The following is a 13,271-nucleotide window of genomic DNA, read 5'->3' as shown; positions in this document are numbered from 1 at the left end:
GCGAGGCTGAGCCCCACACTGGGCTCCACACTCAGTGTGGGGTCTGCTCGAGATGCTCTCCCCCTCTCCCTGTGCCCCTCCCCCACTCACATACACACTCTCTCTCCAATTTTATATATATATATATATATATAAAAGCTGAAAGTGTTTTCCCATTATGTTAGCAGGTTTTTCAGAAACATTTTTATCAGACCGAAGAACTTGTCTTCTATACACACACACACACACACACACGTAAAAAACCCCCTTTAATCCATACATTGCACAGTTTACAAAAAAAATGAATCAAAGACCTAAATATAAAACCTGAAATTATAAAACTTCTAGAAGAAAGCATAGCATGAAACCTTTCTGATCTTGGGTTGGGCAAAGATTGCTTAGCTATGAAGCCAAAAACGTGATTTATAAGAGAACACACAGAAAAGCTGGACGTCGTGAAAACTATTTCTGCTCTTTGAAATACATGGTTAAGAGAATAAAAAAGCATGCCACAGCCTGGGAGAAAATGTTTGCAAAACATCTACCTGCTAAAGGACTTTTATCCAGAGCATATAAAAAACTCTCGAAGCTTAATTATAAGACAAAAACAATTTTAAAAAGGTCAAAAGTCACGTTGGCCAAGAAATCTGGAGGGCGAGGGCTCTGTCCTTTATCTCGACTGTATGGACGTGTTCAGGGGCTTATACAAAGACCGCTAAGCCAAATATGTGGGTTGCTCTATCTCAAGTGTATCTTGTTAAAGCTATTTTGTTTCTTTAAATAAGGATTTTATTTGTTTGAGAAAGAGCAGGAGAGAGTGCAGGAAGGAGGGGCAGAGGGAGAGGGAGAAGCAGGCTCCCTGCCGAGTAGGGGACCCCCGCTCCCCCACGCCAGCGGGGCTCAATCCCAGGACCCTGAGATCATGACCTGAGCGGAAGGCAGGCGCTTAACACACTGAGCTGTCCATGTACCCCTGTTTTGTTCTCAACCAGGAAACCTGTCGTGACTGTCCTGTTGGAGGGCAACTGGGCTTCACCCTTTCAAGACTGATGCCCCCCCCCATCCTGTGCAATGTGGCCTTAGGCAGTTCCCGAGAGGGCGGGGACACTGGGCTCTCCTTCTGCCCCGGCCCCACTCTCCGAGGGGAGTGACCTCCTTCCCCCGCACACAACCCCAGCTTCTAGATCGGCTCCCCACCGCCCCACTCCCCAGGCAGCAGCAGACCCTGGCTCCTCAGACCCCTGGATTCCCACCTCCCAGGGTGGCGCAAGTCCTCCTGCTTCTGGGACAGCTACTGTTCCCTCTGCTTCCCCTGCTCTGCATGGAAGGCAAGCAGCAAAGGTAGACACACAAGTTTCCAGAAGCTGTTGCAGAAACTGTGACTTTTGGGGCAAGGCAGAAAAGGGGTTGGGGTGGGAAAGTAGAGGCAGGGGGTGTGATGGGCCCGGGGCTGGGTCCTGGGGACCTAGGATGAGCCTGTGGCCAGTCCCTGGGTGTCCACAGATCTGTGGGCAGAGCCCACAGAAGCGCGGATGCGGGAGGGCGAGTCTCCGCGCACATCACAGGATGGAAACATTTGGGAACGACTGTCCTAACCCTCACTTTGCTCTACTGAGTCCCACTCTCAACGTCCACATCTAGGAGAAAGGGTGAGGCGTGTTTAGGGAAAGCCCGGCATTTCCATCCACAGGGGCCCAGTGACTCGCATACGTCCACGGCCAAGAACTGTTCACATCAAGGATGCTACGTTTTCTCCCCCTTCTCCTCTCCCCAGGAAAAACCCTCATGAGGGAAGATACAACACGGAACTGCTTTATCCCATTCCATATCATGCAAGATCAGGTCACGGCAGTGCGCTAGGGAAATGGTTATTTTTAAAGCAAAATATCATCTGTTTTGCAACCTAATTACCTAGAGAGGAGCAGCTCAGATCTCCCACCTGGGCTGCAGATTAAAGGGCAAAGACAGGGACTGGCTGGGACTTTGAGACTCTAATAGGCCATTTGATGTAATGGAATAAAATGCACAATGTACATGGAGTAAAACAGAAGACAGAGAACAAAAGCACAGTTTAGCCCAGCCGAAGAGCGTTATGAAACACCTATAATTAGGGCTGCATGACTCAGAACGGGAGTCCCAGCCAGCCCGTGGAAAATCGAGTCTGTCCGTCCAACCCACTCAAGTTCAAGCAGCCACGGAGTCTTGGATTCCACGCCTGGGGTGTCCTCCGAGGGGGGCGAGGTGAGCGCGCCCCGGCCACGTGCTACCAGCAAGGACACGCGTCACTCCGGATGGCTGGCGAGAAAGTTCTGTCATCGAGGACAGTCCGAGATTTCCGGGGTCGCAGCGCGGGGTGGACGGATCCCAGCGGCCTTCCGCCCCCCTTTGCTCGCGCTCTCCTGGGTATATGGCAAGTCTGGAGCTCGGCCAGACCCTCCCCACAGGCAGCAATCCTGATCTCCCCCCACTCCTGGGCCAACCCCCTAACTCCCGCTGGCCGGGACACGCTCCTCTCCCGATGGCACTTGATTCCTGCAACCATCCGGCAATGCGGCATCGGTTCCGTGGGGCAGACGAGGAAAACGAGGTTCACGGGGGTCAAATAAATCGCCCCCCCCACCAATAAATGAAAAAATAAATGGCCCAACATCTCCTGGAAGATTATCGTGGAAGATAAGACGAAAAGCCACGGGTAACTGTAAAGGGAGCAGAAGCGCCTTTAACTCACCTTCTCGCAGCTTCGTGGTTCCCAAACTTGGCTGCGCGCTGGAATCACCTTGGGAGCTAAGTAAACACAGGCGTCTGGCTCCTGCACCTCGGCTTTCCAATTTAACCGGCACGGAGTGCGCCACGGGCCCTGGGATTCACTGGAAAGTTCCCCAGGTGACTCTTGGTTGCGGCCAAATTTGGGAATAGCTGCCTTGCCGCGTGGCCCTCACCTGTGAGCTCTGTGAATGGATGGGATCTGCGTGGCCCGAGCTGGCTGTTTTCCCATTTGTCTGCGCTCCCTTGCTCCCCCCAGGTGAGCTGTGTACTTAATGGGTCAGCGGGGCTCCCTCCTAAACCCAGGGATGCTGCTTGTCATCACGGAAAAAACAGAAGCAAATCTTAGGCAAACCAGTAAGATACAATCGTGTAAAGAGAGCTAGTGTTTCTTTAAGAGCTAAACTCAAGGCTTTGGAAAGACGAGATAAAAATGAGTTCTTCGGAAAGAGACGCTGAGGGGCCCCTGGGTGGCTCAGTTAGGCAAGCGTCAGCCTTCGGCTCAGGTCATGATCGCAGGGTCCTGGGATCGAGCCCCGTGTCAGGCTCCCTGCTCAGCAGGGAGTCTGCTTCTCCCTCTCCCTCTGCCCACCCCCCGACCCCACTCATGTTCCCTCTTTCAAATCAATAAAGAAAATATTTAAAAAATAAATAAGTAAAATAAAAATAAAAGAGATGCTGAACTTGGTGGAAATGAGAAATTATAAAGTGGGGAAAAAATGGAAGAAACGTCTTTGAGTTCTCGAATCACTTAGAAGAAATTTAAAGCAAGAACCAGACTATTAATATGAGCGTGGTTTATAAAAGCAGAACTTTAGGTTGCGAAGTCATTTCGAAGAGAAAAACCCATATCAGAGGATGAATAAATAAATAAATACCCATTTGTGTGTGTGTTTTGAAATATTACTGAAATAAATATTCATGAGATGAAACGTTCATGGCGTGAATGTACCATTTCTCAGGATCCTCCCTTCGGACTAACTTTCTCAATTAACCATCTCCTGCTTGTGCTGCACAGAGGACCTCTCTGAACTCACACCACCTGCTGATGTGAAAGGTAACCGGATGGTCTTTCTCTTTCAGAAACGTCGCTGAACGAGGTAACAGAGAAGCACTGATGTTTTGAAAACACAGCACATGTTCCGTTTGATTTCAACATTGTGGACAGTCTCTTGGAAGACCCGTTCATGAGGAGAAGCTCTTGACCATTCGGGCCCTCGGGCTCTTTCCCAAGGCTGGAATTCCCACGGGGGCTCTCAGCCTTCACACATGAGCTTGGCAAAGCAGGGGAAGGCTCCAGAACCATTGGAGAGTCGGCCCCACGAAGACTCCAAAAACTCCCTAAACCAGGGAAATATTTCAAGTGTAACCAAAGGCTATGTGTGAAACAGCAAATTTTCTCTCCTGGTTGGACCTGTTTAAAACATTTTTGTCTGCCTCTTTAAATATGTGTGTATGTCTGTACACGTGTGCATGTAAAATACACACGCGTGTAAGATTCAGGTGCATGCACACACGTGGCAAGCTCTTCCCGAGAGACCCGTCTGAAACCCACCATCTCAGCCACCGATGGCCCGTTGTTCACAGCGGCAGACTCCGCTCTCTGCTTCCCTGCAGGGTAACTAATTAATAAACTTTCCTTTAATTGAGTTCTGCCTGCCAGGTCCACAGGGATTATTAACTTATGTATAAGTAAACAAAAATTTCCATTTTAAACAACACTCTGAATCACCTTATTATATTTTAAGCAGATAAAAATTCAATGAAGTCAAGCGAGCCCCGGGCCGGGGGCCGCCTGTGCACATCGGAGCCTAGATTCCTCTCTTCCCGGGAAGCCGGGGGCTGTGGCAGGCAGGTGACGTCCCCTGGTCTCCCCCCCAACTCCCCCTCGCCGACTTCTCATCTACAGACACATTAGAAAGTAACGAAAAGGGTTTTGGGGAGCCATTAATGGTACTTGCCTTTTCCTTTACCCTGAATTTATTATTTAAAAGCAATTTGCCTTCACGATATATAAACAGCCAGGAGGCGAATGGGATCTTAAATATTCCATAAGTGCCCAGACGCGCTGCGGAGTGACTTGGACAGGGCCCAGCCCACACCTCTATGAGGCTCAATTTCCACTTCTTACAGTCGAAGTCATTTCATTAACTGTTTATTTTCAAGATTCTTCCCTACTTTCAGTTTCCACATCAAGAGCAGAACCACAAAAAAAAAAAACAAGAAGAAGAAAAACTGAATATAGTTGTTTTCAGCACGGTTTGAAACCTAGAAGGAGAACGAGATTATACTGTCTGCCGAGATCTCCCGCTCAGCGCCACTTGGAAGCAATTTGGCTGAAAATTCGTACCTTTTGCAAGTCACCCTCTGCTGAAAGTACGAACACCCACGGCAGGCTCTGATTATTAATATTGACTTGAAAGAAGAGAACAGCTTAAAAGAGATAAAGCTTAAATAAAATAAAAAAGCAAGCTTCAAAGAATAAAACATTTCTTGGACTCCCCCATTCATGATGGTAAGACACAATCCAGAAAAAACAGTGTGTGCAGAATTGAAAGCCAGCCCCCAGACTGTTGCGGCGGGGGGGGGGGTTCTGTGTCAAGTTTTAAAAGTCTGGATCTTCTCATTCCTGTCCTAACCCCTCGTTTCCTTCTTTGAGAAAGTTTTTCTAAACAGAAATGCAGTACTCGTGTGTGAGCCCATCACTGGGAATCAACTTCCTCTGGAAGTTTCCCATTCAAACTCTCTTGCTCACCCCGCAGTCAGACCTCCATGACCTTGGCTGGTTTAAGAGCAGTCCGGGCTGCTGCTGGCTGGCCACCCGGGGTGCCCAGTGCCCCACCAGTGAGGCCAATATCTCTAGACTCCTGGGCAGCCCCCAATCCCGGGGCATATGGTGAGATCTCAGGCCTGGGGGTGGGAGGAGGGGTAGGGGCAAGTCTCTAGGCTCCGTCGAGAAAAATAAGCGAACAACCGGTACACAAAACCATGTGGGTAAGTCTCCGATGCTTCAAGCCAGATGCAAGAAGCAAGACACAAAAGGTCACACAGGGAATACGGGATTCCATCTAGATGAGGTTCTGGATAAAGGCAAAACTAAAAGGACAAGAATCAGATCAGGGGTGGTCAGGGGCTCTAGGTGGGGGAGGGGAGCTTTCGGTGCGGACAGCTTTGTTCTCTTTCTGGACGGCGGTGGGGGATACCCAGCTATACAGATTTGCTAAAATTCATCTAACAACACACCAGCAGGGTAGGTTTTCTGAATGTGAACTGGATTTCATGAAAACTGAATGAAAGTAACAGTTAATGGCAGACGACGGGGCCAGCGGAGGCCTTGAGACTGGAGAAGAGCAGAGCTTCCAATGGGGGCCAGAGAAGGCCCGAGAGCTGTTCCCAGGATACGGGCTTCCAGGTGTTCCAGCAACAGGCAGAGAACTGGGAAGCCCAGCTCCTGATCCTGGTTGGATGCCCAGCTCAGGGCCCCACCAAGAATTAGGTTTGTTGATTGCCTCTGTGTTAGCCAATTAACTTCACAATTTCCAGGTCCCTGGGTTAGTCTCCTAGCTTGGGGCTAATGTCTGTTTTCCGGGCACCCAGTGCCCCGAGGCAATCATTTTCATGGAATACTGGAAGACATCGAGAGCATAGGGAAGCTGTGACCCAGCAGTCCAGGCCTGTGGCTCACAGGGGAGAAAGCCCAGGTCAACGGCCTATGCGGCCCATGCTTCAGAATCCCAACTGAGACGCTCCTTAGAGCATCGAGCCTACACGACTTGGCAGGCAAAGGGTCGGGCGCCGCACCGAGGTCAGTGCTGGCTTTGTAGCCTGAAGGGGCCTGTGTACCCAGCGCACTGGGGTCCCGGGGTTGCTGCTCATCATGGAGCAGGCCTGTGCCCCGGTCTTACAGAGGAATGCCACCGAGGCACAGAGGAAGCCAGAACCTGGTTAGTTATCCCAAAGTCTGATTTATAGGCAATTTAGAAAAAAAATGCTTTTGTTTCTCCCAGGTCCATAGAGTGGACTCAAGCTACTGACTAGTAACCCATCACCAGGGTGTCTGGGGTGTAAATATTGGACCTTCCTGAAGAGTACCTGTAAACTGTGTGCAAAAAAGATACAAGTCACCCGAAGTTTTTTCCATTTAAAGTTTGTCCTTGCTCACCATCCTCTGGTAATTGCATTTGTCAATTATCCTCGCCAAAGCAAACCCTTTTCTCCTGGACAGTTCAAAGGAAACCGCAGCCCAGGCTCTCTCATCGTCTGGAACTACCAACCAGCAGACTCTGTACCCTGCTAAAAAAGGGTCAGGGGCACTTGGCTGGCTTGGTCGATGGACTGAGGGGGAGGGGAGCTCGATCTCGGGGTCGTGAGTTCAAGCCCCACGTCGGGCATGGGAGGGGCCAAGGCCGCCCCAGATGATGGGCTGGGCCTGGCCGCGGGTGCACTTACTTCCCCCTTTCCCGCTCTTCTCCATGCGGTACTGGTAGATGTGCAGGGTGAAGAGCATGTGGGAGTTGCGGTGGTCGTCCTCGTCACAGTCCTGCTGGCTGCCCCGGCGCGAGGCGATGGCGGCGTCCAGGAAGAAGGCGGCCTTCTCGGCCGTGGGCGCCCGCAGCTCGCTCTGGTTCTGCAGCTGGAACACACAAGCCGAGAGCTGAGGTCTCTGGCCCTCTGTTGTGCAGAGAAGCTGCATGCCTCTCGGAGGCCAGAGATCCTTCTAGAACAAGGGCCTGGACTCACGCGCAGCTGTCTGCTTCACAAACCCTTTGCTGAAAGGTAATACTGAGCATATGCAGTGGATAAAAGCTAGTTTCAGCCATTCCACGGTTTCACGGCGAGTCTTAGCAGGTGTGAAGAGTGTAAGATTGTATCCGAGTGGCCAGGGAGCAGGGGGCCCAGCCTGACCTCTGCAGAGCCCAGCAAACCCACACCCTGGGCTATCCACCTACCTAAGAAAACCCGGAGGATGCAACCGCATCCTGCTCTCAAAGACTACAATGTTCGCAGACAGGCAGGTGGCATGATGGGGCCTCAGGCCAGACAGCACCGGCTCCCCCAAGAAGGAAAAGCCAACCCTGGTTAGCTTGAACTTCACTCCCCATTACTCCAGTGACTTAAAGCCACTTTTAGACTTACATGTACGAGCATAGTTTTAAACAAGATGCAAAACCACCCAACATACTTGAATGTCTCATCTTGATTGTTTAAGGAATATCTATTTTTATCTTTAGTTTCTAAATTCACGATCATGACATATTTAATCAATTAAGAAAGCATTGTGGGCCGTGTGTCTAAATCCTATCAGATCCCTTAGAAATTAGAGGAAACCTTCATTAGAACAATATTATCAGAATTGGAGGGGTGCCTGGGTGGCTCAGTGGGTTAAAGCCTCTGCCTTCAGCTCAGGTCATGGTCCTTGGGTCCTGGGATCGGGCTCTCTGCTCACAGGTAGCCTGCTTCCTCCTCTCTCTCTGCCTGCCTCTCCGCCCACTTGAGATCTCTGTCAAATAAATAAATAAAATCTTAAAAAAAAAATTGGAGCAACACTCCTTCTTGTGGGGAGAAAAGGAAACCTGGGCTGTATTCATACAAAGAGTCAGCCGTGTAGGTCTCAGGGCCGGAACACATTCTTAGAATTTTCTATTTCTGACTCTGCGCTATCATTCTGAACGCTGAGAGCTGGTCTGGGAACCCGGCACCTCCAAAATCCTCAGACTTCGAAGAGAGACTCTGTTGTGTTCACTGTCCTGTACTTACTATGGCAGAAAGACAAGCTAAAGACGTTTTTTGTGATTTTTCAGTAAGAAGAGTTTAAAAAAAGAGGAGTTGATGGGTTCTTCTTAGCCTTCAGAGAACCAGTGGTCGACGTGGGACTTCCCAGGCCGAGTTTTTATAAAAGTGAATGGAGTTGTGAGTGATGAATCACTGAATTCTACTCCAGAAACCAATATTGCACTCTGTGTTAACTAACAACATTTTAATTAAAAAAAGGTGAATGGAGGCTATAGCGGATCGGAACATCTAGGTAATTCTTGGAAAGGGAACAGAAGGCAGGTGCCACCGGACTGAGCTTCTCAAGTGCGGTCCCTGGACCAGCAGTATCACAGTCACATGGGGACTTGTGAGACATGTTTTTGGGGATCTATCCCAGTCCTACAGAGCCAGAACCTGCAGGGTCACGAGATCCCCAGTGACCCATACGCACGCTGACGTCTGAGGGGCTTTTTCTAGGCACCTGCATGTAATTTCCAAGGAGTGGCAAGAGAGGATGCTGGAAAGGTAGGCGGGGCAGGTCACGTGGGGCCGTGCAAGCCACGACGAGTTTTGCAGCTGGAGGTCGGGGGAGATTCCTAACCGAAACGGAAGGATCTGAGGTGCTCGGAGCACGGGTAGAACAAAACCAAGTGCGAGTATCCTCACCTACGCCAACGGATCCCACCTGTGAGGAGGCAGGGGCTCATCAAAATGAACTTAATCTTAAAACAAAAATCTAGGAAATAAAGCCAGCTGGAGACGGAAAGAGCCGATTCTTCTGGACGGCCAGCAGGGAGCTCAGAGACCTTCCTCCCCCTGCAGTCAGCCAGCGAGGGACAGACCCACACGGCCGTCCTGCGTCACACCCTGCACAGGCGGACGGGAGCTTCTCCGGCCTTCCACAGACCGAGCAATTATATCGTGGTGCTAATTAGAAAGTGGTGCTTAGTTTTTCCTATAGGGCTACTAAGCCGGCGGCAAAACCAGGGCCAGAAACCCAGTTTATAGAGCCGTAAGCAGCCCCCGTAGTGGCTGGAGCCCTTCGTGCAGAGCAGTAAATATTTCGGTTTGCTGTTTAAGCAAAAGAAACACTGGACTTCCCTTTTTGTCGAAAGGGGCGTAAGGAAAGTGAATTCCACCCCCGCCCCCCACGATGGCTACAAGGACCGTGGCTCCTGTTCACTGTCCATCAGGTTCAAGGTACAAATATTTAGGTTGGGTGAGCGGATGGCTCAGCAGCTGCGGCCACACGGCTCCCGGCCACCTTAAAGTAAACGCTCAGGCGCCAGCCCCGCCTGAGGAGGCAGCCGCGGGGGGGGGGGGGTCACGGGCGCGCACCCCAGCCGGGAGCTGCTCACCTGCGTGCCGCAGATGGGGTCCTCGCACAGGTACACGCCCGGGGACTGGCCGTCCTGCAGGCTGCCCGTGGCCACCTCGGCCAGCAGGTCCCGCAGGTTCTCTTCCTTGCCCCACACCTCCACGGCTGAGATCCGCACCGAGAACCGGGCCCCCGTCTTCTCCTTGCGCTCATTGATGAGCTTGAAGAGCCAAGAGATGGCACAGGGGATGATGCCGAGGTTCTGCATGGAATCGTCCTTTCCGATCATGGTGTAGGATTTCCCTGCGGGGAGCGTGGCAGGAGGGAACACAGTGTGAGCATGGGGAGGGGGAGGGGCATTCTATGAAGGGCGCCCCCTCCCCGCCCCCCACTGCCGAGAAGTTGGGGGAAGGAAGGAAGGAAAGGGAAAGGAGGGAAATACTAAGGGTTGAGGATCGCAACCACCCAGGGCTTCTCCTAGTACTAGGCACAAAGAACGGGAGCGCCCAGACCGGAGGACCGGATCTAAGCCTGGACGCGGCTGGAGGACAATCCCAGACACCAAGCGCCATCCAGCTGCTGCCCCGTTTTACACGCGGAGGGAAGGCCGAGATGTTCATCGCCGTAATGGTTCTTTTTATCACCACCCAGATGAAACCCACAGCCTCGCAGTTTATATCCTTCCTCAAGTTAAATGCGGTGTATATTTTTATCGCAGGAGCAAATTCTATTAAAATCTGCATTGCTGCTTTGATCCGTGATCGAGAAGACCGAAGGCAGCTGAAATGAGCTTTTGGTCTCGGCCTCCAACAGGCCCCCCTGACTGCAAGACTTTTGTGGGAACGTCTGCCAAGGGGCACTTCCGGAGTTCCCCAAATTCCTAACTTCCCCAGACGGCCCCAGGCCAGGATTAAGAAGGCACCTGAAGGGGGTCCACCCATCCAGACCCTGTCTTTTCTCACTTGGCTCAGCCTGGAGGCTGGGGACTGAGGCTGGCTGTCCGATGCCGTCCCCAGACGGGTCCTGACACGGTTCTGGGCTTGGCCTGGGGGCTGCTCCTGTGCCTTGTCCTGGGCTCCGTCCACCACTGTGAACCGCAGAGCCGAGGCTGGTGGCTTTCTGGGCGTGCCCCTGACCTGGACCAAGTGGGAGGGACCCCGCCACCCCCTTCTAGAAGCCTGGGTCTCCACTTAGGATGAACGCTACATTTCAAAAGCAGAAACGGTGAGTGGGGATTGTACAGTTGGGCACCTAAAGGCGACAACCTCCCCTTTCATCTGCAGACTCTGGGGCGGGGACAGAAGACCAGACCACGTGTCCGGGGATAAACACGGCAGGAACAAGGAAATCGCTCACTGACCCAGCTTGGCGTGGCCGAAACAGAACACGCAGCCGTCCGCCCCGTTGACCACAGACTGGATCACCTCTGCCACGGTTCCAGCACACACTTCAGCCTGGCAGAAATGAAAAGAGACACGTGTGGTAAGTGGACCACTAGCGATGGGAACCGGAGCCCCCTTCCCTGGGACTCAGGTCTCGGGGGTTACGGTCTTATAGGTGGGTCAGGCCGTAATGCCGTTCGGGAGTGCTCAAAACCCTCTGGGACCTCAGCCTCTTATAAACCCAAGCCTTACACACATGACCTATGAACCATTCTTCTGCTAATTCATGGGGCATTGCAGCTGCTGCCTGTGCAGGGCAGGTGGGAACAGGCTGCCCCGGGACACAGGGTGCTTTCGCGGACCTCAGGCCCTTGTCTGATCTGCCCTTCGTGGCTCCTGGACAAGGCTTTTAAACTTCCCACTGGCCGTCTGTTACCTGGATCCTTCATGCACACACGCGTGTGTGAGCACACACACACACACACACAGAGCATATGAAATGGACCAAGCTTATTAGTGGGAAAAAGATGATGGACCATTTCAGGAACATGACCTTGAAACATGGTGTTTCTAATAGAAGCTGGAGGCCTGTGATCTACGTCTACTTTCTCTCCAACCTCCTTCCTCGTTCTTGATCCACGTCCCCTTCTTTTTAAAACCAGCCTTTTCTTTCTCTCTGTGTGGATCCCACGTACGTTATCAAAGGCCACCTGTCAGGCTGTCACCGTGAGGGTTCTTCGGCCGGCCGTGTGGCTCAGCCCCCACGTGCCTATCTAAATCCTGACAGGGCGGCTGGACTCCTGATGACTTTTTGTATTTCCCCACGAAAACCCAGTAATTCAGAGCTCTGCAAACCAGGGGAATTCTGTGAATTCCGCGGCTGCACCTGGAGATCCTAGAACTTTCTCTGGGCGGCAGGAGGACAAAATCGCGGATGGTGTGCTGTCCCCACCACCGTCCGAGCTCCAGGAATCCCTTCGAGGTGTCAGAGCCACGTGCCGCACCCCCACAGCCCAGGGGGTCGGCATCCAAGAGCCACGGCCTTGCCAGGAACGGGGCTGCAGGGCTGCGACGGGCCCGAGTATTTGGAAATCGATTCTCTCTCCCAAACCCAAATAGAAAACCCACACTCCCACCCGTTCTCGAGCGTGCTGGTGGTCTCCTCTGCAGCTCCGCTGGGGGCTCCTCTGGGGCCGAGGGGGTGGCAGGACGAGGCTGCTGTGGGGACCGCGGGATCTGCCACACCCCCGGGACCCCTGCCGCGATAGGCCGGCTGGAAGCCCCGAGACGGGCGCTGGAGAATCTTGACGGAATTTGTCACAGGTGACTCTGCAGCGACGGCTGGGTGAACCCCGCCTTCTCGGGCCTTGGGAAGCAGGCGGCCTGCCCCAGCACAGACTCCGGGGCAGGGCCGGCTCCGCAGAAGGCCTCTGCGCACCCACAGGGGTAGGTCCCCCCACCTGGCTTCCTGCTTCCGAATGTTTGTGCCCCGCCCCTTTCCCAATTCCTACGATGAAATGTGGTGGCATTTGGAGGTGAAGCCTTTGGGGAGGTGACGAGGTCACAGGGCTCACCCTCCTGAGCAGGATGAGTGCCCTGAGGAGAGAAGGGCCCCATGGGCTCCGTGAGGCCATGTGAGGACACAGCAGGAGGACAGCTGTGAATGAGGAAGGGGCTCTTGCTGGAGCCCGGATCTGCCAGTACTTTGACCTGGGACTTCCCGGCCTCCAGAATTGTGAGAAATAAATTTCCCTCGTTGATAAGGCCCCGAATCTGTGCTGTGTGTTATGACCATCCTAACAGACTATGACACCTCCCCAAAGCCAGAGCCTCAGCGGTCTGCCCCGGCGTGGGCAGCAGGTGACCCCAGGGGGCTCACAGGGGCAACAGGGAGCAAGGGCCGTTCCGGTCATTGCTGAGAGCTGATGTCCTGACAGACTGAAGAAAGCCAACCTCCTAGCGGCCTGGGCCTCCCTGGAGGCTGCTGTCCCATAAGCCACAGGGAGGACCTGAGGGCAGAAGCCTGCTGCTCTGTCCAGCTCCTTCCTGCCCCTCGTCAGGGGCTCAGACGGAGC

The 13,271-nt window shown here is 52.8% G+C and overlaps 1 protein-coding gene across 2 annotated transcripts in view; it reads right to left on the bottom strand.

Moving 5' to 3' along the window:
- Positions 1 to 13,271, bottom strand: part of KIF26B (kinesin family member 26B) — a 412,901-nt gene that overhangs the window by 58,314 nt on the left and 341,316 nt on the right. For both annotated transcript variants that reach the window (XM_082702352.1, XM_082702353.1), the window contains 3 exons: positions 11,175 to 11,268; positions 9,855 to 10,117; positions 7,192 to 7,375 (listed from right to left, as the gene is read on the bottom strand). In XM_082702352.1, the coding sequence (XP_082558478.1) occupies positions 7,192 to 7,375; positions 9,855 to 10,117; positions 11,175 to 11,268 (541 nt within the window). The remainder of the gene's footprint in view (positions 1 to 7,191; positions 7,376 to 9,854; positions 10,118 to 11,174; positions 11,269 to 13,271) is intronic.

This window comes from Mustela nivalis (genome assembly GCF_964662115.1).
Source record: "Mustela nivalis genome assembly, chromosome: 16".
Lineage (NCBI taxonomy): Eukaryota > Metazoa > Chordata > Mammalia > Carnivora > Mustelidae > Mustela > Mustela nivalis.
This window is presented reverse-complemented; position numbering and strand designations above follow the sequence as displayed.